The 27516-nt window shown below is 36.5% G+C and overlaps 1 protein-coding gene across 1 annotated transcript in view; it reads left to right on the forward strand.

Moving 5' to 3' along the window:
• Window positions 1-27516, forward strand: part of TRHDE (thyrotropin releasing hormone degrading enzyme) — a 385919-nt gene that overhangs the window by 329085 nt on the left and 29318 nt on the right. The window contains exons 13-15 of the mRNA XM_029205012.1: window positions 19514-19661; window positions 21537-21634; window positions 22101-22208. Of these exons, the coding sequence (XP_029060845.1) occupies window positions 19514-19661; window positions 21537-21634; window positions 22101-22208 (354 nt within the window). The remainder of the gene's footprint in view (window positions 1-19513; window positions 19662-21536; window positions 21635-22100; window positions 22209-27516) is intronic.

Raw genomic sequence — 27516 nt, forward strand, 5'->3', positions numbered from 1 at the left:
AAAAATTCTTTTAAGATAGTTACTTTGAAAGAAAGAGGAGCAAGTGTTAGTTTTTAAAGAGTGTTTTAGTCATATGGAGTGTCCTAGTTTTCTGTTATTTTTCTAAAACTCTCTAAGTTTTTTAAAAGATTTTGACCCTTTGTCATTTCTTTCTCCTAAATTTTTACTTTTTAATATTAAATATGTGATTCTCATGAAAATTATTATTGTACTATAATTGCACATTAAATAATAATGGGGCTTCCCTGGTGGCGCAGTGGTTGAGAGTCTGCCTGCCGATGCAGGGGACACGGGTTCGTGCCCCGGTCCAGGAAGATCCCACATGCCGCAGAGCAGCTGGGCCCGTGAGCCATGGCCGCTGAGCCTGCGCGTCCGGAGACTGTGCTCCGCAACGGGAGAGGCCACAACAGTGAGAGGCCCGCGTACTGCAAAAAAAAAAAAAAAAAATTAATAATAATGAGTTTTATTAAATTAAGATTCCGGAATTATCTTCTCAAAAAAGTGGTTCTTTTACTGGAGAAATATTTCTAATTTTTACAATTATATATCACTTTCAATTTCAGTAATGTTGGAAATTGAAAACATTTTAGTAGAATAGAAAACATTTTAAACATTATTCTTGTAAAAAAGGTATATATAATAATATTTTAAGATAATGTAAATATATATACTTGTTCTGAATTAGCTAGCACTTTTTGGTATTGTTTGTATTTTCATTAATGCTTCAACTTTTAAAAATTACTTCCTACAAGTGATAATGAGGGGTAAATTTTCAGACAGTAAGCAAGGACTTAACTATAGGACTGTTATTAAAATTAATGAGTGTCATTGTTAGAACACAGTAAATCTATACCATTAATGTCCTCTAATTGCTAATCATCATTAAGGAGTTAGAACGTCGTTATCATTACTTTTCCTAAGTTTTTTTTGAACATCTTCAACATTAAAGAAAATCAAGGAAAGGTTAAGGTCACATATTTCTGAGTTGGGGATCCAGATTAATTAAATGTTTCTATGTAAATAGTATATCTTCAGAATTTTGTGACACTGGAAGTTAAAGCTAAAATTGACAGGACAGCTATGTAGCTATTAGAGGAAGCTACTTCCCCCCCTAACTTCTGTCTCTGGAGGTCTTATAAATTGTCTACAAGTTAGTGTCCCAAAGGATAAAAATTATCTGTTATATAGTTGTTAGATGATTTCAAAAGTATTTCAACGTGCTTAAATTCCAAGAATTGAAAATGTCTCAAATCTAAAATTCCTTTTGGTACGAATTCTCAAATAAATTGATAGCATAGTTTCTTTAGTTTATACTGTTTATGCTCTTAACAGTTTACACTGTTTATACTCTTTCTACCCATTGACTTTGTACTCTTTGTGGCTCAGCAAGTTTGTTTAGCTTTGTCCTTACTTTAAATTATCATTTAGCATTCTTACGATGGAAACAAATTATCAAAAATCTCACTAACGTGCCTGCTTCCCCAAAAGGTGATTTCAAGGGGGCACAACTATCTTTTTCAAGGTATTAATCCTCTTTTCTATACAATGAATTATAGAGTAGAAGTCCTTTTTTCTATCTCATTGGTAGTAAAAGGTATTTTTACCTTCCACATTTCATCTGCAATGGCATTGAGTGGCTTTAAACTCTAATTTGGAATAGGGTATAATATTATGAGAGGCAGGAAAATATCACTTTAAATCATAAAGAATTAGATTAGATACTTCATTTCTCCATAAGATGAATATCTTTTACTAAGATTAGAGAAGGAGAAAATGCATGGCATGAGCAGAAGGTGTGTCCTTCTCTCTCCCTTTTCTCTCATTCACTATTGTTGCTTGAAATTGTCTTTTTGACATGCTAGTAGCAGCTATGATTGAATTTAGGAGAAATGTGGATGATTGTTATCATTACCAAATGAAAAGACTTTTTTTCCTTTGATGCAACAGAAAATGTTTAATGAAAAACAAAATGCTTGTCACATGTTGTGCAATCTACATAAGACAGATGATGGGATATTTCTATAGCTGATAGCTGAGTAAATCACCTCATTTTCGTTGTTTCCACAATGTTGACCAACAGGCTGCCAGCCTGGCTTCCCACTTCTGATTTAAACACACGATTCAGAATGACTTTGGAGGGTTGGGATACTCACAGATTTATGGAGCAGTCATATGTGGGATTCTCATCACTGTACAGCAACCCTGTCATTTTTGTGACAGAGCCTGTTTGACTGGTTTGGGATTTATGAAGGAAATAATTCAGAACAGAGTAATAACTTTCCCTTGGCAATTACACTACTGTTTGGTACTTTGTCCCTAAGGGGAAAATGAATGTGCTGGGATCTATCCATGAGTTTAGTGGCTCTGTGTAAGGAACAAATCAAGGTCAGAATACAAGTGCAGAACATGTGGTTGCTGAATTCTAGTTCTGGTTCTTCAGCCTTAGGGCTCTCCACATTTGTGTGACACTTTATGGTTTACAAACTACCTATCCATTTCTCTTCTCTCAATGACCCTGGGAGGTAAATACCATTTGTAAAGAAGGAAACCGAGACTAAAAATGTTGCCTTCCTTGAAGTTCATTATTCAGCAAATATTTTTAAGCATTTGCAATGTGAAGGTTTTATGATGCATGCTGGGGATACAAAGATAAATAAAACTTAGTCCCTGCTTCAGTTTTTTAACTATTTATTATGAAGAATTTCAAATATATAAAAAAACCTCTAGAGCTATGTACCAAAGTCCCTGTATCCATTGCTCTGCCTCAGCAATTATTAACTCATGGTCAGTCTTATTTCATTCATGTCCCCAACCAAACTTTCATACTATTTTGAAGTAAATTCTAGATATCAAATCATTTCTTCAAAAAAATCTTCACTATGTGTATCTAAAAAATGACATTATTAAACATGATGACCTAAAATTAGTATTTCCTCAATAATATCAAATATTCAGGGGAGTTCCCTGGTGGTCTAGTGGTTAGGATCCCAGGCTTTCACTGCCATGACCCGGGTTCAGTCCCTGGCCAGGGAACTGAGATTCCCCTAAGCTGCACAGTGCGGCCAAAAAAAAAAAAAAAATCAAATACTCAAGAAGTGTTCAGATTTCCAGTTGTCTCATAAATGTCACTTTTTTTTTTTTTTTACAGTTTGTTTGAATTAAGATTCAAATGATATTACTGCACTGTGGTTGGTTGATGTGTTTTTCGATCACTTTTAAACTATTGGTTTTCTTCTTCACCATTAAAAAAATTTCTTTCCAAATTATTTGGTAAAGAATGATGTTGTTTGTCCTATATGATTTCCCACAGTTTGGATTTTGCTGATTGCATCCCCACTCTGCATTTTCATGTGTTCCTCTGTCTTCTCTATCACCTGTAAATTGGTAATCAAGTCTACAGGCTTAATTTAAGGCCTTTTAGCAAGTTAGCTTCAGAGTTGACTCTATATGAACACATAAAATATAGTCTCTCTTTTTATGATATTTGCAGCTATTTCTGTTCAGTGCCTAAATCTATTGTCACTAGAGCTTGCAAATGGTGATTCATTCAATCCTTTTCCGTTTATAAAAGAAATAGCTTTTCAAAGAGAAACTTGCTCTCATTTACTATTTGGTGACCCAGTGATACAGTTCTTAAGGAGAGACGGGATAAATGCTTGACTGTTTCCTTGCATTTTTCAGCATCAAAAATAATGAGCCAGTTCTCTGGCATAATGAGCCAGTTCTCTATGTAGTGACCAGTTATTTTGTTTTGTTTTGTTTTTAGTTAAGTATCATTTTGACCCATGGATTTAAGTATATTTGATAAGTTTAAATCCATTGCCGTTTTTATTCCTATTGGTACTCAGAATGTCTAACATTGGCCAGGAGCTTCTTCAAGTTGGCTGCAGAACCCGGGTTAAATGGGATGCTATCACTTCGCTCTTGTTAGATTCCCTTTAGATATCAGTTAGATTTCACTTTAGGTGCCTCTTCTAAAAATCTTCCCAACTGAGTCATCACTGTCTTGTGCATGACTAGATTACAATCTCAGAAGTGTTTTGTTTTGTTTTCAAAATGCCTCCACTTTTTGGACTGTACCTTCTTGCTTAATTTCGTGTCAGTACAAAATTTAGACCTTAGCTGTACATTTAGAAAATTACATAGGGAATTATAGTGGCCGCATGTATGTAGCACTACCTCTGTGGATACCCTGGGGGTGGGATTGCCTTGATTTTGAGATTTCTTGTTGAGATTTTTAACTGAGGTGGGCTATCCAGGCCCAGGAGGTGCCCTACAGTTCTGTCCAGGAAGCGATTTCTCCAATACTTCATATGATTTTATTCAAGTCCTTTGCTCTTCCTTCTGAGCCTGAGTTTAGGACCCCAAATCACTTTCCATACCTTTAATTTGTTCCTTTCCCATAAGACCTTGAGATGGAAAACATCTTCTGTTGTTTGAAGCATTTCCTCTTATTTAAAGACTGTAATTTTATGTGATTACCTCTCCTTTTCTTTTTCAGAACACATTCTAGTGCTCTGTTGTTTTTACCTCTGTCAACAATATTTCTGAAAGCAAAGTGTTGTTGTAATGCATGCTCTTCATGGTAGGTATGTTGCTCCTAACTGGTTAGCCTCTCCAGGCCAGTCTGAACTGTGGATGTTCCTTGCCTTACGGAGATTAGACTTGATAATGAAGAGGCCCAGGGAATGGGGGGGCAGCGGTGAAGAAAGTGGTTTTGGCAAAAGAGACACAAATGACCAAAGTCTAAAAGCTTTATCTACAATGAGTCCACTAGGGCCTCCATTTCAAAGTCACTGTCATGGACCAAATCAATCTCTCCTTCCACATCTGTTCTCTTATATTATTTTTTCCTCATAAGGCCCCCAGAGATTACTCCCACTTGATTTCCCCCTTATTCCTATCCTCATTTTTTTAACTAGAAGATGGGAAAAAGAATAAAAAAATTACTTCCTAGGCCTTTCGGAATAGTGGTTAAGAATGTCACGGGCTCGGAGCAGGAAGATTGGATTCAAATAACAGCAACATCCTTATTTGCAGTATGACCATGGAGAGGTTGAGTAACCTTTTTGAGCCTCAGTTGTTGATTTTTTTGTTTGTTTTGGGCCTCTCACTGTTGTGGCCTCTCCCGTTGCGGAGCACAGGCTCCGGACGCGCAGGCTCAGTGGCCATGGCTCACGGGCCCAGCCGCTCTGCAGCGTGTGGGATCTTCCTGGACCAGCGCACTAACCCGTGTCCCCTGCATCGGCAGGCGGACTCTCAACCACTGCGCCACCAGGGAAGCCCCTTGAGCCTCAGTTTTGATCTGTATGATGAGGATAGTAATGTTGCTAATCTCAGAAGACTGTCATGAGGCTCTAATAACATAATGTATGTGTAGCACTTGGCATAGGGACTGGCACATAGGGAGTGCTGACTCTTTGTTGGCCACCACAGTGACTGCCTTTTTTTCCTTTGTCTGAGACCTGTGGCTGATTGATGATGCCTGAAAACATGAACTCAGATTTGCCAGGAACCACGATATGTTATAACTAGTAACATGAGAATTCGAATTTGGGTGTTCCATCCAAAGAAAATCATCCAGAATATGTAAAAGCATTGTGCACAAAGATATTCATAGGTCTGTTACTTAAGATATGAAAAATGTATATACCCAAAATACTCAACAATGGTGAACTACACTTATCTTCCCAACAGAATATTCTTAGAACTAATTTGAAAGTAATTATGAAGAATTCCTAATAATATGGAAAATTACTTTAAGTTAAATATATAAACTTACATACAATGTAATAAAATCTATATAAAAGACAAAACTTTGACATAAATATTAGACAAGAGGAGATATACCCAGTTATTTTTAAGTGACTTGGTTTGAGTGATGTTTTTCTCTTTCCTAGTTTCCTGTTATTCACACATTTCTCTAAAAAAGCAGGCTTATAGAAAGTTAGAAGCTCCACTGATTTATGGACCTTTAGGTTAATGGTTTGATATCCTGATGTCAGTAAACTCAAATTCGGCAAAGTCATGCTGTAATTTTTATTCCTTCTACTCCCATGTGGCTCTATAGAGCACTGGAAAATTTCACTGCCCAGAAAGCAGAATTCCATACCAACTCTAAGCATTGTATTTTCCATGGAAATTATAAGCTACGTGGATAATTTTTCTGGTGTTCTTTCAGGCTACTTTCTGTATTTAAATTCTGGAATAAATCTTCTAATTAACTCAAAATGGAATATACAGCTTCCTGTATATACACTATATATTCTTTTAAAATGTGTTCATTGTTTAAATGATTTCTCCATAACCTTCCCATATCATCTGATGCTGTTTTTAGCAATTGAGCAACAACAAATAATGCATGGATAAGCTTTTGGAATTTTTTTTTTCTGATACCTGCATAAGAAACTGTTTCTAAAACAAATCGCATGCATAGCCTGCCTTAAAAACAAAACAAAACAAAGCATTATGTCTGTTTTCATGTCATCGATTTCACTCAAGAGGTTATATATTTCTCAAAAGCATAGTCTGTATAGTAAGAGAGAGAAGATCAACTGGAAAATCATATTTCACTTCATTCTCATCTTGGAAGACCATGTGGCAATTTGAGTTTGCTCTCTCTTCCAGCTAGAGTCACCCTTTTAGAATATAAATCAGATCATGTCATTTCCCAGCTCAAAAACTTTTGGTGGCTTCCCATCACCTGTAGAAAAATGACCTGAAGCCCTTATTATTTAGAGCCTTCATGATCTAGCACCACCAACCTCTGCAACCTCAGGCCCTACTCTTTGTCTCAGGCTTATTCCACTTCAGCCACAAAGTCCCTTTTATTATCTTTCAAGATCCCAAATTTGTTCCTGTCTCAGGACTTTTGAACTTGCTGTTTCCTCAATCAGAATTCGCCTCCTGCCAGATTCACTCAGCCTGTTCTCTCATTTCATGCAGGTGTCTTCAGGGAGGCCTTTCCCTAAACACCTGATTTAAATTGTTCCCCCATAAATCTCCTTTCCCTAATATTGCTTAATTTCCCTTCATAGCCCTGAGATTTTATTAGCTATTTATTTGCGCTTCTGGTCTAAGGGTGATGAGTGCTGTGATCATGACATGTAAACAGATGTTAAAGAAAGGGAGAAAGAAAGCCTTTAACCTATTTCAAATGGGATTTGGGGAGGCAGACTCATGCAGGGGAACCAGGGGGAGCTTTCTTGTCAGTCCTGGCTTTGAATTCCATCCCTACCACTTATTAGCTGGGTGAGCTCAGCAAGGTGCTTCTCTTCTGTAAACTTTAGCTTCTTTATCTTAAAAAAAAAAAAAAAGGCATAATAGTACTGATCTTGAAGCTTTTAAGGATAATAAACTGAAACAAACATGTCATCCCATAACAACGCACTGTAGGCGGAATACAGTAATTCCTCAATATAGTATAGCTTATACTAATTGATAGTTTTCTAAAAAATAAAATTAAATAAATTAGTTGACTTTGGTTGTAAAGCTAAGGACTTTTTCATTTTTGAGGAAAATAGCTAACATCTGTTGACTTCTCCAACTAAAGGCCAAACATTGACTTTGTTTCTTAACATTACTGAGTGCCTAGAGGACCCTCTGAATTTAGATCATGGCTGATATCTTGAGAAATTATGTTGGGAAATGAAGAAACAAGTTTGTGTGTGGAGAAAAAAGGATGGTTGTGGTGGTGGTAGTGGAACTATACAAGTTGCAAAAATTATTTCTGGATGCTTTATTTTTAATTATTAAATGTTTACAGAAGGAGGGAACTTAGAGATCATGTAATTCACTCTTGTCAATTTACTGACCAGGAGAAAGAGATTTCCAAGCCCTCCCTCAATTTATTTAAATGCATGGTATAAAATAACACATAAAGGAGAGTAGGAGAGTTATTTATTAATCAGAGAAAAAAAGAATAGAGATGTTGTATAACGCCTCTGCTTTCTCACTGGCTATAAAGCTATTTTACTTTATTATACGCTAACTTATTCAAAGCTATTGGCTAGTTAGCCATGGCCTTCTTGTTTTCTATCATGTGTATCATTAATAAACAAGATGAGCAAAAATACTACAAAGATCACTCCAATAGAATTTTTCCATCCTGCTGGTATCGTTTAATGTTAGAAAATTCTTAATTTAAAAAATATGGTTCTGTTTAAGTTTTAATATATTTGTAAAATGTGCTTATTTTTAAGAACTGACATTATTACCATAATTTAATTTAGTTTTGAGGAACATCTATTGAGTGCCTGTTTTTTTAATTTTATAATTATCTTTTTATACAGCAGGTTCTTATTAGTTTTTGATTTTATACATATTAGTGCATATATGTCAATCCGAACCTCCCAATTCATCCCACCTTCCCCACCCCCACCGCTAAGTTTTCCCCCTTGGTGGCCATATGTTTGTTCTCTACATCTATGTCTCTATTTCTGCCTTGCAAATTGGTTCACCTGTACCATTTTTCTAGATTCCACATATATACATTAATATACGATATTTTTTTCCTCTTTCTGACTTACTTCACTCTGTATGACAGTCTCTAGGTCCATCCACGTCTCTACAATTGACCGAATTTCGTTCCTTTTTATGGCTGAGTGATATTCCATTGTATATATGTAACACATCTTCTTTATCCATTCATCTGTTGATGGGCACTTAGGTTCTATGACCTGGCTATTGTAAATAGCACTGCAGTGAACATTGGGGTGCATGTGTCTTTTTGAATTATGTTTTTTTAAGGGTATATGCCCAGTAGTGGGATTGCTGGGTCATATGTTAATTCTATTTTTAGTTTTCTAAGGAACCTCCATACTGTTCTCCATAGTGGCTGTATCAATTTACATTCCCACCAACAGTGCAAGAGGGTTCCCTTTTCTCCACACCCTCTCCAGCATTTGTTTTTTGTAGATTTTCTGATGATGCCCATTCTAGCTGGTGTGAGGTGATACCTCACTGCAGTTTTGATTTGCATTTATCTAATAATCAGTGATGTTGAGCAGCTTTTCACGTGCCTCTTGGCCATCTGTACGTCTTCTTTGGAGAAATGTCTATTTAGGTCTTCTGCCCATTTTTGGATTGGGTTGTTTGTTTTTTTGATATTGAGCTGCATGAGCTATTTATATATTTTGGAGATTAATCCTTTGTCTGTTGATTCGTTTGCAAATATTTTCTCCCATTCTGAGGGCTGTCTTTTCATCTTGTTTATAGTTTCCTTTGCTGTGCAAAAGCTTTTAAGTTTCACTGGGTCCCATTTGTTTATTTTTGTTTTTATTTCCATTATTCTAGGAGGTGGTTTCAAAAAAGATCTTGCTATGATTTATGTCAAAGAGTGTTCTTCCTGTGTTTTCCTCTAAGAGTTTGATAGTGTCTGGTTTTACATTTAGGTCTTTAATCCATTTTGAGTTTATTTTTGTGTGTGGTGTTAGGGAGTGTTCTAATTTCATTCTTTTACATGTAACTGTCCACTTTTCCCAGCAACACTTATTGAAGAGACTGTCTTTTCTCCATTGTATATCTTTGCCTCCTTTGTCATAGATTAGTTGACCATAGGTGCATGGGTTTATGTCTGGGCTTTCTAACCTATTCCATTGATCTATATTTCTGTTTTTGTGCCAGTACCATATTGTCTTGATTACTATAGCTTTGTAGTAGAGTATGAAGCCAGAGAGTCTGATTCCTCCAGCTCTTGTTTTTTTCCCTGAAGATTGCTTTGGCTATTTGGGGTCTTTTGTGTCTCCATACAAATTTTAAGACTTTTTATTCTAGCTCTGTAAAAAATGCCACTGGTAATTTGATAGGGATTGCATTGAATCTGTAGATTGCTATGGGTAGAATAGTCATTTTCACAATATTGATTCTTCCAATCCAATAACATGGTATATCTCTCCATCTGTTTGTGTCATCTTAGATTTCTTTCATCAGTGTTTTATAGTTTTCTGAGTACAGGTGTTTTACCTCCTTAGGTAGGTTTATTCCTAGGTATTTTATTCTTTTTGTTACAATGGTGGATGGGATTGTTTCCTTAATTTATCTTTCATTGTTAGTGTATTGGAATGCAAGAGATTTCTGTGCATTAATTTTGTATCCTGCTACTTTACCAAATTCATTGATTAGCTCTAGTAGTTTTCTGGTGGCACCTTTAGGATTATCTATATATATAGTATCATGTCATCTGCAAACAGTGAGAGTTTTACTTTTTTTCCAGTTTGGGTTCCTTTTATTTCTTTTTCTTCTCTGATTGCTGTGGCTAAGACTTCCAAAACTATGTTGAATAATAGTGGCGAGAGTGGACATCCTTATCTTGTTCCTGATCTTAGAGGAAATGCTTTCAGTTTTTCACAATTGAGAAGGATGTTTGCTGTGGGTTTGTCATATATGGCCTTTATTACGTTGAGGTAGGTTCACTCTATGCCCACTTTCAGGAGAGTTTTTATCGTAAATGGGTGTTGAATTTTGTCAAAAGCTTTTTCTGCATCTATCGAGATGATCATATGGTTTTTATTCTTCAATTTGTTAATATGGTGTGTCACATTGATTGAATTGCATATACTGAAGAATCCTTGCATCCCTGGGATAAATCCCACTTGATCATGGTGTATAATCCTTTTAATGTGTTGTTGGATTCTGTTTGCTAGCATTTTGTTGAGGATTTTTGTATCTATATTCAGCAGTGATATTGCTCTGTAAGTTTCTTTTTTTGTAATATATTTGTCTGGTTTTGGTATCAGGGTGATGGCCTCGTAGGATGAGTATGGGAGAGTTCCTCCCTCTGCTATATTTTGGAAGAGTTTGAGAAGGATGGGTGTTAGCTCTTGTCTAAATGTTTGATAGAATTCACCTGTGAAGCCATCTGGTCCTGGATTTTGTTTGTTGGAAAATTTTTAATCACAGTTTCAATATCATTACTTGTGACTGGTCTGCTCATATTTTTTGTTTCTTCCTGGTTCAGCCTTGGAAGGTTATACCTTTCTAAGAATTTGTCCATTACATCCAGGTTGTCCATTTTATTGGCATAGAGTTGCATGTAGTAATCTCTAATGATGCTTTGTGTTTCTTTGGTGTCTGCTGTAACTTCTCGTTTTCCATTTCTAATATTATTGATTTGAGTCCTCTCTCCCTTTTTCTTGATGAGTCTGGCTAAAGGTTTATCAATTTTGTTTATCTTCTCAAATAACCAGCTTTTAGTTTTATTGATCCTTGCTATTGTTTTCTTTGTTTCTATTTCATTTATTTCTGCTCTGATCTTTATGATTTCTTTCCTTCTACTAACTTTGGGTTTTGTTTGTTCTTCTTTCTCTAGTTCCTTTAGGTGTAAGGTTAGATTGTTTCTTTGAGATTTTTCTTGTTTCTTGAGGTAGGACTGTATTACTGTAAACTTCCCTCTTAGAACTCCTTTTGCTGCATCCCATAGGTTTTGGATAGGTCGTGTTTCCATTGTCATTTGTTTCTAGGTATTTTTTGATTTCCTCTTTGTTTTCTTCAGTGACCTCTTGGTTTTTTAGTAACGTATTGTTTAGCCTCCATGTGTTTGTGTTTTGTACGTCTTTTTCCCTGTAATTGATTTCTAACCTCTTAGAGTTGTGGTCGGAGAAGACGCTTGATATGATTTCAGTTTTCTTCAATTTACTGAGGCTTGATTTGTGACTCAAGATGTGATCTATCCTGGAGAATGTTCCATGTCCACTTGAGAAGAAAGCGTAATCTGCTGTTTTTGGAAGGAATGTCCTATAAATATCAATTAAATCTATCTGGTCTATTGTGTCATTTAAAGCTTGTGTTTTCTTATTAATTTTCTGTCTGGATGATCTGTCCATTGGTGTAAGTGAGGTGTTACAAAGTCCCTCACTATTATTGTGTTACTGTCGATTTCCTCTTTTATAGCTGTTAGCATTTGCCTTATGTGTTGAGGTGCTCCTATGTTGGGTGCATATATATTTATAATTGTTATATTTTCTTCTTGGATTGATCCCTTGATCACTATGTAGTGTCCTTCCTTGTCTCTTGTAACATTCTTTATTTTAAAGTCTATTTTATCTAATATGAGTATTGCTACTTCTGCTTTATTTTGATCTCCATTTGCATGGAATATCTTTTTCCATCCCCTCACTTTCAGTCTGAATGTGTCCCTAGGTCTGAAGTGGGTCTCTTGTAGACAGCATATATATGGGTCTTGTTTTGGTATCCATTCAGCGAGCCTGTGTGTTTTGTTTGGAGCATTTAATCCATTCAAATTTAATGTAATTATCGATACATATATTCCTATTGCCATTTTCTTAATTGTTTTGGGTTTGCTTTTGTAGGTCCTTTTCTTCTCTTGTGTTTCCCACTTAAAGAAGTTCCTTTAGCATTTTTTGTGGAGCTGGTTTGGTGGTGCTGAATTCTCTTAGCTTTTGCTTGTCTGTAAAGCTTTTGATTTCTCCATTAAATCTGAATGAGATCCTTGCCGGGTAGAGTAATCTTGGTTGTAGGTTCTTCCCTTTCATTACTTTAAATATATCATGCCACTCCCTTCTGGCTTGTAGAGTTTCTGCTGAGAAATCAGTTGTTAACCTTATGGGAGTTCCCTTGTGTGTTATTTGTTGTTATTCCCTTGTTGCTTTTAATAATTTTTCCATGTCTTTTATTTATGTCAGTTTGATTACTATGTGTCTCAGTGTGCTTCTCTTGGGTTTATCCTGCCTGGGACTCTGTGCTTCCTGGACTTGGGTGGCTATTTCCTTTCCCATATTAGGGAAGTTTTCAACTATAATCTCTTCAAATATTTTCTCAGTTCCTTTCTCTCTCTCTTCTCCTTCTGGGACCCCTATAATGGGAATGTTGGTGCGTTTACTGTTGCCCCAGAGGTCTCTTAGGTTGTCTTCATTTCTTTTCATTCTTCTTTTTTTATTCTGTTCTGTGGCAGTGATTTCCCCCATTGTCTTCCAGTTCACTTATCCATTCTTCTGCCTCAGTTATTCTGCTATTGATTCCTTCTAGTGTATTTTTCATTTCACTTATTGTATTGTTCATCTCTGTTTGTTTGTTCTTTAATTCTTCTAGGTCTTTGTTAAACATTTCTTGCATCTTCTCGATTTGCCTCCATTCTTTTTCTGAACTCCTGGATCATCTTCACCATCATTATTCTGAATATGTTTTTCTGGAAGGTTGCCTCTCTCCACTTCATTTAGTTGTTTTTCTGGGGTTTTATCTTGTTCCTTCATTTGGTACATAGTCCTCTGCCTTTTCATTTTGTCTTTCTGTGAATGTGGTTTTCCTTCTGCAGGCTTCAGTATTGTAGTTCTTCTTGCTTCTGCTGTCTGCCCTCTGGTGAATGAGGCTATCTAACAGGCTTGTGCAAGCTTCCTGATGGGAGGGACTGGTTGTGGGTAGAGCTGGCTGTTGCTCTGGTGGGCAGAGCTCAGTAAAACTTTAATCTGCTTGTGTGCTGATGGGTGGGGCTGAGTTCCTTCCCTGTTGATCATTTGGCTTGAGGTGACCCAGCACTGGAGCCTACAGGACCGTTGGTGGGCTAATGGCAGACTCTGGGAGGGCTCACACCAAGGAGTACTTCCCAAAACTTCTGCTGCCAGGGTCCTCGTCCCTGTGGTGAGCCACAGCCACCCGCCACCTCTGCAGGAGACCCTGCGACACTAGCAGGTAGGTCTGGTTCAGTCTGCTATGGGGTCACTGCTCCTTCCCCTGGGTCCTGATGCGCACACTCCAAGAGCGGAGTCTCTGTTTGCCCCAGACCTGTTGAAGTCCTGCAGTCAAATCCTGCTAGCCTTCAAAGTCTGATTCTCTGGGAATTCCTCCTCCCCCTGTCAGACCCCCAGGCTGGGAAGCCTGACGTGGGGCTCATAATCTTCACTCCAGCGGATGGACTTCCATGGTATAATTGTTCTCCAGTTTGTGAGTCACCCACCCAGCAGTTACGGGGTTTGATTTTATTGTGATTGAGCCCCTCCTACCATCTCGCTGTGGCTTCTCCTTTGTCTTTGAATGTAGGGTATCTTTTTTTTTTTCTTAATTTCATTTATTTATTTATTTATTTATTTATTTATGGCTGTGTTGGGTCTTCGTTTCTGCACGAGGGCTTTCTCCAGTTGCGGCGAGCGGGGGCCACTCTTCATCGCGGTGCGCGGGCCTCTCACTGTTGCGGCCTCTCTTGTTGTGGAGCACAAGCTCCAGATGCGTAGGCTCAGTAGTTGTGGCTCATGGGCCTAGTTGCTCCGCGGCATGTGGGATCTTCCCAGACCAGGGCTCGAACCTGTGTCCCCTGAATTGGCAGGCAGATTCTCAACCAATGTGCCACACCAGGGAAGCCCTGTAGGGTATCTTTTTTGTGAGTTCCATCATCCTGTTGATGATTGTTCAGCAGTTAGTTATGATTCTGGCGCTCTCGCAAGAGAGAGTGACCGCATGTCCTTCTACTCTGCCATCTTGAACTTACAATATTGAGTGCCTATTTTGAACTAGATTCTGCAGTAGGCTATGGGGATAAAAAGATGGGTAAAAAGAATGCTTCATTTCCTTACAGATCTAAGTCCAGTGAGTGAGAAAGATAGTATCATGATAAAATTCTGATTAATATCATGATATTTATTACGAATAGGGGTGTTATCAAGGTGTTATGTGAGGTCAGAAAATAGGTGCCTAAGTCAGTTTTGGGAGAGGGCTTCCTGGAAAAAAAAGCAACAGGAGGACAAGGGACTATGAGACTCCTTTTTGTACAACTTCATGTTTGTAATTTTGTGGGGCTGCAAGTAAGTATAGCTGTCCCTTGGTATCCTTCAGGGATTGGTTTCAGGAACCCCCACAAATACGAAAATCCTCCAGTGCTCAGGTCTCTTATATAAAATGGCATAGTATTTGCATATAACCTGCGTACATCATCCAGGATACTTTAAATCATCTCTAGATTAATACTTATAATACCAAATACAATGTAAATATTATGTAAGTATTTGTCAGTATGCAGCAAATTCAAGTTTTGCCTTTTGGAACTTTCTGTAATTTTGGCATTTTTTATCCCAAATATATTTTATCTACAGTTGGTTGAATCCACTGATATAGAAACCGTGGATGTGGAGGGCCGACTGTAACTTCCTTTTCGCCTCTGCTGCAGGCAACAGTTGCCAGTGCCTGAATCATATCTTTATTTTCTCTAGGAAATGACCAGATGGACCCATGGTTCACACAGATAACTCTCCTGTGTAGTTGCCTCTTTATTCTATGGTACTCCGAGGACTAGTGGAATTTTCAATCTTCCACCATAGGAATTTTCAATCTTCAACCATAGGATCTTCCCACAAAGAGCACATTGAAGTCTTTTAATAATGAATAACAAAGAAAAATAGATAAAATAGTAAACTTCTTAATTAAGCATTTCAGTAATTGCTTTAAAAATCTATGCCCTAGGGTTTGCCTGGTGGCGCAGTGGTTGAGAGTCCGCCTGCCGATGCAGGGGACACAGGTTCGTGCCCCGGTCAGGGAAGATCCCACATGCCGCGGAGCGGCTGGGCCCGTGAGCCATGGCCGCTGAGCCTGCGCGTCCGGAGCCTGTGCTCCGCATCGGGAAAGGCCACAACAGTGAGAGGCCCGCGTACCGGAAAAAAAAAAAAGAAAATCTATGCCCTAAGGGACAGTTAAAGTATCTTCTCCATATAGGGTGAAATAATGTAGTAGGCTATTTATTGGCTTTAAATGAATATTCAATTAATGAAAACTGGAATATGATGCTCTGAAAAGTCTGAGGATTGTGCTTTTTATTTTTTCCTAAGTTTCAAGCACCCAGAAACCAATGGCTTTTAAAGAAAATTCATGGTAAAATAGGGTATTTGTGTGCAAGCCACCCATCATAGTAGATTTAAGAGCTAACATTCACAGGAATTCAGAGCAGCTTTTAAAAAGTAGTTTTGGATCTTAGGTGAAAACAAAGCCAGCTAAGATCAGTGCACTTTAGCATCAGCTAATATAGTCTGATTTTAATCTCCTTCTTATAAAAATATTCTCTTGTATGCCTAAAAATATACTTCATTGCAAGCTCCCGTAAATTAGAGAAGGAGGAGGGGAGGGTATGTGTGTTGGGGGGGGGCAGGGATGGGAGGAAGAACTGTATAGGTGCAATAGGCAATCTTTTATCCATTTCTTGAACTTTCCTCATTCGCTTCTCTTCTCCATTGTCTTTTCTTGATTCCTAACTCATTTCTTATGTCAAGCCCCACCTCAACAGTAGAGAAGATAAATATCATCTACAATTTCTTCCTAAAAGATTAATAAAACACATTTAGTTATACATGACATATTCTTTAAATTTGCTAATTCCACCCCCCCCCCTCCATTTTTTAGCAACATTTCCCTGTGATGATGCAAATTTAAGGAAACTGCATGTCAGCATCAGGCCCCTAAGTGTGCTCCCTTCTGGGCTGATTACTTTGAGCTAATGTCATGTTCCATTCACTGGGATTCCACACACTTCCCCTATATTGATTACTTTATCAGTAGTAGTAATCACAGATATCATTACCAGCCAATTACACAAACACATGTATCTAAACTAGGTAACTTATTCACCAACATTATCTCTTAGAAGTCTTAATTTTGTAATGAAGCTGATTATCCTCTTATCCAATTGAGTATAGCTACATATTTTGATTTAGTAGGCTAGATGCAAGTATATTGGATTATATAGTAGATGATTACTTACATATGTTTGTAACAACGCAAAATGAGGGCAATTTGAGTGTAATCTGTTTCTTATTCTATTTGAGGACTGCATTAGAGAAGCTAACTGCTTTAAAAAAAAAATAGACCCAAACATATATTCGGATCAAAAACAATAGAAGTGTATTTCCTGCTCACATAACAGAACTGGGTGTGAGAACTGGTACTTGGGGATGCAGTCATCCAGAGACCCAGGTGGGTTTCTGACATGTTCAATACAAGAGTTCAATACAAGGTCATCCTGGAAGATTCATTTTAGGGAAAAAGAACATGGAGGAGCCAATGAAAGATGTCTATGGGCTGACCTTGACAGTGAGGAATGCTTATATTCTACAGGCTAGAGCTTAGTCACGTGACCACACATAACTATCAAGGGAATAGGAATTATACTCTATTCCAGGAAGTAGAGGAGAACGTGGATTTTGGTGAGCAGTTAGCAATTTTTGGCATAAGCACTCAAAACAGAACCTGCTCCATTTCTTCACTTAATGAATACTTTTCTTTACTTGTCTTGTCATTATTTGGAATATCTATTAGGCTTTTTTTTATAAGGTTTTTTTTATAAGGTTTTTTTTTCAAAATTTTAAACAAATACATTATGCCCATATTGCGGTAATAATATTTTCAGCAGGCTAAATTATAGATAAGTAGGTTAGAATAAAAGGGTTTTGGAGCTAAAAAAGATATCTCCTAGTTCAACCCTCTTATTTCACAGGTAAGGAATGTGGGGCTTGGAGAGATGAATTTGTTTAATTGTTCAGGAGGCGCTCATGGTTCCAGGCTCGTCCTCAGTTTCATGCTCTTCCTTGGGTCCAAGTCTCTTTTCATAACATTATTTGTCATATTTTTAAATTTGTAGTTATATTTCTCACAAAACATAAGTCATTGAAAGATGTCCATCTGTTTATAGAGAAGAAATGAAACATAATAAATTATAACTGACATAAGGTAGTATGTTTAAATCTGTGAGAAAATAGACCCAAACACCTTTTTTGATTTTCCAAACTTACTTAAAGGGCCCTAATAAATTAGCTACATACTAAAGGTTCTTTTTTTTCTAATACCTTATTTTTCTTGTTTCCTCAACAAAAGAATAATGGCTTCTAGATAAATCTTATTCAACTCTAAAATTATATAATCCATGGTATGGAGCTTACATAATTTTAGAGGAGGCAAATTTATGATCACCGTGCTAATGAATATCTAGAATTAAAAGTTCAGGGGAAACAAATTATGAAATCTGAAATACTGGAAGCTGTGTTACTTTTAAGGAAAAAAACCAAACCATTACTTTTAAAACCCTTGTAAGCAAAATTTAACTGTTTTATTATGGTGCTACATTAGCAAAACTATGAAGTTTCTTATTTAATTGTTGCTGCCTTAGCCTAATTTCATGCTATTTCTGCAAGGATGTATAAAATGGAAACTGTACAAGAAAAGTGGCACAAATCTAGATGGAGTCCAAATCATACAAACTCTAGGAAATTTTATGGAAATGTAGAAATTTGGGGTTATTTTCATCATTCTTATTTATGTCAGACATTAACTGTGGTTGATCTTATATCAGGAGTGAACCAAAATCATTAGAGTGATGCTCGTTCATTTATTAAATCCAATAATCTTCAGAATTGGTTTTTATTATGAACATTATAAACACAGCTGCAAGTTAATATTAGTCTTTAGAGTAGTTTTTGCTTATCACACAAGTAAAGACTAAATAATCTGGCAAACTTGTCCGAAATGAAGATGAGAGAAGGCTTTGCTCTCTCCCTGTCCACCTTCTACCAAACACAAATAAAAAGGTCCGTCTAATTTTGTGATGCCACAAAGAATAATGGTATGAAATGTAGGTAAAGAAGATAACCAGGCTTTGGTTGCTTTCATATTTACCTATCCCCTGTGTTAAAAGTCTGCATTCAGTTGATTATTAATGTAAAAAAAAAATCAGCAAAATACATAGTGTATTGTCATTTATATTGCTTTGATTTGCAAGGATTTTATATGCAATCTACTGTAGATTTTATATGTAGTCACTTCTTTCTGGATCATCTTTTGGATATACCCTCTTTAAACGTGGGCAGCATGTGTTCAGATAGCTTTAAAAAGCTACAGTTTCATATTTTCCAAAGAATCTGACATTGGTCCCCACAGTGACACAGCATCTATTGAAAATAATAAACGGGAAGAGTCTATTTCTTTAACGTTTTTGTAATTTGGACTTAAAATCTAACTCTAATCTTCATAGGTGTTATAGAAAGCATTTATTTTTTTAAACAGGAAGGTTTGAAAAATGCTTGTATGGTAATATAACATAGATACAGTCAAAACTGTAAATTGCTATTTTAATTTGATTATCCTTTTGAAAACAACCTGGATTAAATAGCATTTATACAGAGCTACATGAAAAGTAAAGAGAATGCATTGAGAAACCAGAATTTCATTTCAGTAATCAGTTATTTTCAATTACTTGTGACTGCTGAAATGTTTCTGTGAAGGAAAATACCTAGAGTTGATTTATTCAAATTCCACAATTCTTTCCTTTTTAAAAACATGCGTTCTGATATTTTTGTGTTCATTCAAATTTTTAACTCCCCAACTCTGTATGTATTAAGGGACATTGGCATCCTAAGTAGGACTATATTTAAAAAGTGAGTAATTTTATTTTTATAGTACTGAGTATGGCTTCTTTATACTGTGATGAATCTTGCTTTCTGCCTTTTATTTGCATAAGTAAAATCTTCATTTTTGCATCATCATGTATCTTTTCTGCATATAATTAACATTAACTTTTTTGGCTGTGCAGAGCTGGCTATTTGCCTCAGAATATTCCCCTGGAGATTATCAGATACCTGTCTGAGGAGAAGGATTTTCTTCCTTGGCACGCCGCCAGCCGAGCTCTTTATCCTCTAGATAAATTACTGGACCGCATGGAGAAATACAATGTCTTCAATGTAAAAAGATATATTTTCTTCTTTCTTATTTTCAGAAGATAAACTGTTTTCTCATTATCTACTATATTCAACTGATCCTGAGTTATTTAATTCCTTCTAATTTGTGCTATTTTTGTCCTGATCTTCTGTGCAACGCCAATGGCAAATTCTTGAAGAAGAAATGTAATACACGCTACTTTTTGTTCTAGCCTAAAAGTGTCAATTAAGCTTAAATGCCTCAGAATTTAAGAAGAAATACACATGGCACATCCTTAAAGTTCAAACTTACTTCCCTAGAGTTAAAGGGCTCTGTGTTCACAAAGGACTTAACCTGGGGAGAGGGATCCAAAGATCTTCACAGAATATAGACAGTTTCAGTAAAGGTTCTCAGTCATTAGTTTTAACCAAAAGGACATAGTAAATTCAATTCACTTCCTTAATTAACAAGGATAAGATCAACACTGAGGCAAAAGCCCATTCATAATTGGGTCCAAGGGGATATAGGAGAGCAAACAACAGATAATCCAAATAGACCTGAAGACATGACAAACATTCCAAAATGTTACCTGACCAGATTTTCTAAGCTTGAAGACTGGAAAACCAGAATTGCACTGCTGACACCACCTAATCTAATGTAATAATCATTTTGAATAAGATTAGGATTAAATACTGCTAATGAGCTTTTGATTCCAAAATTTCTTATCACCAGTGAAGCTTTGCATATGAGAATATGTCTCTGTAACTCCTGTCACCTTTGGGCACTATTTATTTCTTTTTAGTTATTTCAAGACTCTGCCCTGTGTCTTATAAAATCATCCTAATTTATGACATACTGGGCTCTGCTAATTAACCTACACATTTGGAGTGACTCGAGACTAGATTGCTATGACATGAAATCTGTTTATTAGAGCCATCTAAACTGTGTGATGTCCATAAGAGTTGCTTCTTTCTATTTTATCCAAAACCTACATGAAAGCACCTCTGTTTTAATGTTTTTTTAACTGGGAATAATCCTGGCTTGACTGTTCATTGTTGTTAGTTTTGTCTAAGCCCTTGAAACAGACATGCGTGGAAATGTATCATTACAGTTATGGTATAATTTTTATCTGCTGGAGAAGGACTTATTACTCTTCTCTTTTCTTCTTAATACAGAGACACTGCAATATTAAACTTATGTAAAGCAAAATACATTTTTGTATATATTTGCACTTTAGAATAGTATATCATGTCAGACACCTCATTTTCAATAAAAGTTAAGAATTGCTTTTACTGTAATTTCAGTGCTTTCATTCCATTGACAAAATCCAAGGACCACATTAAAGTGAGGAGAGCATATCTTACCTTGCCACTGATATTTAAATATATCATTAGATGAATGGATTTTGACTTTGAAATACCACATCATTTTACTAAAGAGTGTTCTGTGTACGTCAGGTTCAAAAAGGCTAGGCTATTGACTGGGCTTATAGCACAGTTTTGCATTAAATATGGTCTATTGACATAAAACACATAAATATTAGGTGCTTATTTTCATAAACTATATCTACATACATTTGTGTATATGTATATATGGTTTCATTATCAATATTCCTCACTTTTCTTGTTCTGCTGCAAAAATTACCATCTCAAATATTTAATAGTGCAAATTACTTAATTGTTCAGTAGGAAGTAAAGAGTAGACTTCCATCATTGCAACTGTATTTTACACTAATTTTCTATATTTGAAATATCAAGTTGAATAAAATTATAATAGAGCATTACCATGCCCATAATTTTACTGATATTTCAAAGTTGGTTCATTTAGAAAATATTTTATTTTTACTGTATAATTTTACTTGTCAGCATGGAGTGATTTGAAAATGATATTATCTTTATTTCTCCTACCCCCCCATTTAGGAATATATTTTAAAGCAAGTTGCAACAACGTACATCAAGCTTGGTTGGCCAAAAAACAATTTTAATGGATCTCTTGTTCAAGCATCCTACCAACATGAGTATGGTTTTATCTTCTTATTTGCTTTTTTCCCCCAGAACTGTACAGTAACACACCACTAAAACCACTGTGACTTTAGCAGCATGAGACGAACTTACTTTCATTCTGCATCTTTCATTTCCCTCTCCTGGGAGGGCTTCTGATGGGCAGCACAGTTTCCACCACCTGGTACTGAGAACAAAGGCTTTTCTTTGCCATGTTTTAATTTAAGATCTGCCTCTATTGGTAAAGTTGAGATCCGAACCCATACCCCTCACTATAGTACTGTTTCCAGAGAAGACTTTTTTATGTATAACTTCTACTCTGCTTAGTTATCTCTTGCTCAGCAAAATGGAATTTCCATATCTGAAAATTAATTTTGTGCTAATTATTTACTTATCTACTGTAATGTAGTGTAATGAGTTTCCTTTTCTCTCTAGATATTAACACTGTTTGTTAATTTTTCTTTTCCTTTTGATGATACCCAGAGAGCTACGTAGAGAAGTTATAATGCTAGCATGTAGTTTTGGCAACAAGCACTGTCACCAACAGGCATCAACGCTTATTTCAGATTGGATTTCCAGCAACAGAAACAGGTAAGTTGAACCAAATCCTGTATTTCTGATATGATTTATACTGCTTTCAGATTCTCAGTGGATGCATTTCATTTATCAACTGGAGAAAAACAAGACAAGAAAAAAACACTGCAAAACTTTGTTTCAGGTTCACAGCTTACAAAGCAACAGCATGAAAGCCACAATACACATATCTTTGGAATGTTTTATGTAGTTTTAAACTACCTTTCTTAATCCAGACTTATTCTTCAAATATAGGGTGTCACCTGATTTTAAATTTTGATAGCTTTGCTATCCCATGAGAACAAAATAAATTTAGATCAAACTCTAAGGTTCTTTAGAAAGGTTGTGGTATTTATTTATAAAACAACTGTGAGCATTTTGATATAATGAAGTAGCATAGCAAATGTTAACATTAAAAAGTAAAAACAAAAAGGTTATGAAAAACCTTTACTCTTTTAGTGACCCTTGACAGAAACCTTAAACTTGTATCTTGGAATTTCACAGTACAGTATTTTAATACATAATGTGAGGTTAAAAATATTTAATAGTATTATTATTATTATTTTTGTGTGGTACATGGGCCTGTCACTGTTGTGGCCTCTCCCGCTGCGGAGCACAGGCTCCGGACGCGCAGGCTCAGCGGCCATGGCTCATGGGCCCAGCCGCTCCGCGGCATGTGGGATCTTCCCGGACTGGGGCATGAATCCGTGTCCCCTGCATCGGCAGGTGGACTCTCAACCACTGCGCCACCAGGGAAGGCCTAATAGTATTATTTTTGATTTAAATATTATACTGAATGTCAGTTGTTAATGTTAATGAAAAGAATATTAAATGTATGAAATAATCAAAGATCGGTGATCTTCTTACTATAGTTTTCTAAACCTTTTTAGGTGTCTTTGAATTTCCAAGGATCATTATATTACATTTCTTTTTACGCTTTGGGCAATTTATAATCACTCCTCTCCAGTCTTTGTCCACCGTGTTAAAGAGAGTCCGATCAGAAGAATGAGGAGCTAGGGAACAATTTGTTCAGATGATTCTATTTTACATGGTACAGGAGGCTTGTCCCTCATATGAGTGACTGAGATGACCCCATGAGCAACAGAGAAAGAGACTTGTTGTAGAAGAACGTTGAGAACCACAGACAGTGTCATCTGTTTATGGAACAAATTGGTATTTGTCTTGCTGAGAGTTGTTTAAGTTTAAATTTAGTACCTGAATCTAGATCAAAACGTAGCTCTCCTGCTTTACAAGTCTGTGAGGGAAATCTTTCACTGCATTACTTAGTAATTAATCAGAACATCTCACCTTCTCTAGAGTGTTCCTGTTTTCTCTTTAAGTTAATCGGTCTTAGTCGTACTCTGAGCTAAGAAGGAAAATATTTTATCACTATTATCTCTCAATGGAACCATCATACACTTGAAGACAGTGATTAAAACCCTCATCACTCTTCTTTAGAACTAAAGCAAATTCATTTGTTAAACTTAAGACTAATGATTATCCTTTTTGCTAAATCTTCTGAAAATTATTATATTACACTTAAAATGTTATAAAACTTTTTTCCTATTTTTTGCCACCTCATTCAGTTCTACCACATTAAGTAGGCTATGAAAACTTAAACATTTATCCAAAACCAATACATCCAAAATTTGATTAAGATATATAATCATATATACATTTGAGGAAAAAAAGGTGATATATACTATTTGAAGATTGTGGTCTCAACTTTCCTCCCCTTTGTTTTTTGTTTCATTCTTTGTTTGTTTTATTTGGCTACAGACGCATAAGTCTTTTCTCAGAGCTGATAGCTGTTTTTGAACCCTTTCATGAATATACCCATACTCACATATATTCTCGCCATTGTATTAAAATTGAACTTGTACCGTTGCATTACCACAATTTCTCTAGACAGTATTCAAGCCGGACATCACTTTCTACATTTAAAAATATAGCTGTTGGGAAAAATCTATTCTTAAAATAATTCATTCATTTAACAAAATTTTATTGAGTGATTCTCAATAGCAGCTGGTAATCAAAAGTCAAAGAGAAGAGGCAGAGTTCAAAATGAATAGGAGATGCAGCTCTGTAAACAAATAGTGGTACTTTGAAGCAAGAACTAAGCACAGGACAGAGTGTGAACACACAGCAGGGAGGGGTTACTGCCTTGGAGACACTGCATTCTTCCTCATGAAGGATGAGTAGGACTTTGTCAGATGATAGGGCTGAGTGAGGCAGCGGTAGGTGCGTATGAGTATGTGAGGCGGGTGGATGCAGATTCCAGACAGAAGGAAGGCACATGGATTGATGTGTAAGGAGTGCAGCAATATTTGATTTGTGAGTTTGAACCATCGATCACCTCCGTAATTCTCTTATAAATGAAAGTGTCAGCTCATTTCAGTTTTGATAACCCTGCCATTTATTCGTGGTAAAATAATTAAATTGGGGCCTAATATTTTAAGGTTCTTTTGTTTTCCTTCATCATTTTTATATTCTTCTGCTTTGCTTTCTTTTGTAACTGGGCAAGTAAACCTGCTAAATGAAACTAACTCTGTGTTTACTAAGGTTTACTCAACTGACCAACCATATGACATGACCCAGCATACACAAGTGACTTCCTGCAGGGAGGGTAAATGATACTCACTGAGCTACCTGTGTGTGAAGATCAGAGGTTTAATCTATATTTTGGGGATGACAGCTCAATAATAAAACAATAATGTACTCCTGTTCTTGGTGCTGAGTTTAACTTTCTTAAATTGAGTCAATTAAGGGGAGGGCTAGGTTTCTTTTTAAATGTGCCTGAAGTAACAGACCAGTAAGCTTTGTTTGTTTGCTTGGTTTTGTTTAACTGGAACCTTAAAAATCATCTAAAAAAACCCTCCAAGGGTAATGTAGTTGTATACTAAAAAATTTTGGTCAGAGAGATGCTATGTATTTATGCTAATAAATCTAAAGGACAAGGAGTCATGGAAGTAGCAGGGATTGCGACCTCTGGGGTGCTGTGTTAGTATACAGCCCGATCTTGATATACTGGGGATATAGGTCGAATAGGTGGCATTGGATTCAGGAAAGTGGAATGGAAAGTTGGTGCAGGGCAGGGTAATGGAACCAAAATGTGCAATGAAAAGCTAGAGATGGTAGCAACAGTGAGAAAAATTCAAGAATTACAGTGGATGATACACTGAATGAGTCGACATTCTGAGCCCTGTTAAAATATTCATATGCTACAGTGTGTTGAATTGTAATGGTGATGTCATGCATACAGACAGATTGAGCTATGTTCCCGTTTTGTTAGTCTGTGGTTTGGGGACTAAGTTCAGCAGAATGCCACATTTCAGAAAAGAGACAAATCACCAAGCATTCAGTAGAGAACAATACAAATGACAAAAAGATCTTGACAACACCAGCTACAAGAGGAGGTAGTGAGGACTGAGAATTTCACTCTAAAAACAAAATACAGAAAAGATGAAAGCCTTTTTGTATGGATAAAAAGCATAATAAAAGGGACAGAAATTGGTTTCTTTCACTGGTTGGTGCAAATAAACAAGAACTAATTGGTCTGAGCTTCACTGAGTAAAATAGAGGGGATATATTTTTACTGCAAGTGAATTATTATTTGAAACTGTCTGTATTAAAGCACTGTTGAGATTGTACAGTTAACTGTCCAGGGGTCTCAATAGAGCAGTATGCGATTTTCTTTGAATAAAAATTTAACCTGAAGTTAAATGTGTCCACAATTGGCACAGCTCTTAATTTTGTGATAATGTATTATTTTTCAAATAATGTGAAAAGATACAATTTTTTTAAAATTTTTATTTGAGTATAGTTGATTTACAGTCTTGTGTTAGTTTCAGATGTACAGCAAAGCGAATCAGTTATACATATAGATATATCCACTCTTTTTTAGATTCTTTTCCCATATAGGTCATTACAGAGTATTGAGAAGAGTTCCCTGTGCTCTATAGTAGGTCCTTATTAGATATCCATTCTGTATGTAGTAGTGTGTATATGTCAGTCCCAATCTTCCAATAAAGCTTTAAGCCAAGACACAGTAAAGATTTAAAGTGTTTAATTTAAAAAAAAGTATCCAATGGTGATATCCATTCCCTAACATATAAATTGATAACTGGTATCAATACCCTACTTAAAAGATACCCTAAGAGAGCAGAATACCTTGTACATTGTGGGAAATTTAAAATGTTTAGTGAATTGAAATTAATTTTGAAATTGAAAAAATTAAGGCCATTTTATAATAAAATTTGTAAGTAGAGGAGAATCTCTGGAGCTTTGCAGCATACATAATACTACAATAATAAGCTTCACTACTCATGCAATTAATTCTAATGTTACCAATATTATTGTCTTTAACAATGATAATCATAATGAAAACTGTATCTATTTTATTGAGTATTTATTACATTTCAGGATTGGGCTAAGTGCTTTTGGTGCATGATCCCGTCATTCTTTTTTTTTTTTTTTTTTTGGCTGTACGTGGGCCTCTCACTGCTGTGGCCTCTCCCGCCGCGGAGCACAGGCTCCGGACGCGCAGGCCCAGCGGCCACGGCTCACGGGCCCAGCCGCTCCACGGCATGTGGGATCCTCCCGGACCGGGCACGACCCGCGTCCCCTGCATCAGCAGGTGGACCCTCAACCACTGCGCCACCAGGGAAGCCCTGATCTCGTCATTTTTATTTTCATTTTTATAGAAGAGAAATCCAGAACTTACAAAGGTTATGCAACTTGCCAAGATTATATAACAATAGGTGGCAGATCTGGGCTTCCGTCCCTAGCCTGTCTACTTTCTACCCCTACTGCCGGTAATTCTGTGGTGGTATATCAAATTTCCATACATCAGTAATAGATGTTTGTGTAAAAAAAAAACAAACAAAAAAGACACCCAAGATAACTCAGGTACTCTCTGCAGTTAGTGTAAGCAAAAGTTTTATGCTACACTGTATAAGCCTGTGGTCTCTAACCTGATTGTGCACAAGAATCACTGGGGGGACTTGTTAAAGTTTGTGCTGAGCCCCACCTCCAGAGTTCTGATTCAGTAGGTGAAATGGGACCCAAGAATTTGTATTTATAACAAGTTTCCAGGTGATGCTGATGCTGCTAATCTGGGGACCACACTTTGGGAACCGCTGGTATTAGGAACGGTTATGGTCTTCAGAGTCAAAGACACCGTGATCAAATTGCAGCTGTTCAACTAAATTAACTTAGGAAAATCACTTGGTTTCATCATCTGAAAAGTGGCAGTACTACTAACAACCAAACAAGTAGTGAGAGTTATGTAAAAGAACGCCTATATAATATCTGACCCTTATAGGAA

This window comes from Monodon monoceros, unplaced genomic scaffold, assembly GCF_005190385.1.
Source record: "Monodon monoceros isolate NGI ecotype Baffin Bay Population unplaced genomic scaffold, NGI_Narwhal_1 Super_Scaffold_6, whole genome shotgun sequence".
In the NCBI taxonomy this organism is placed as follows: Eukaryota; Metazoa; Chordata; class Mammalia; order Artiodactyla; family Monodontidae; genus Monodon; species Monodon monoceros.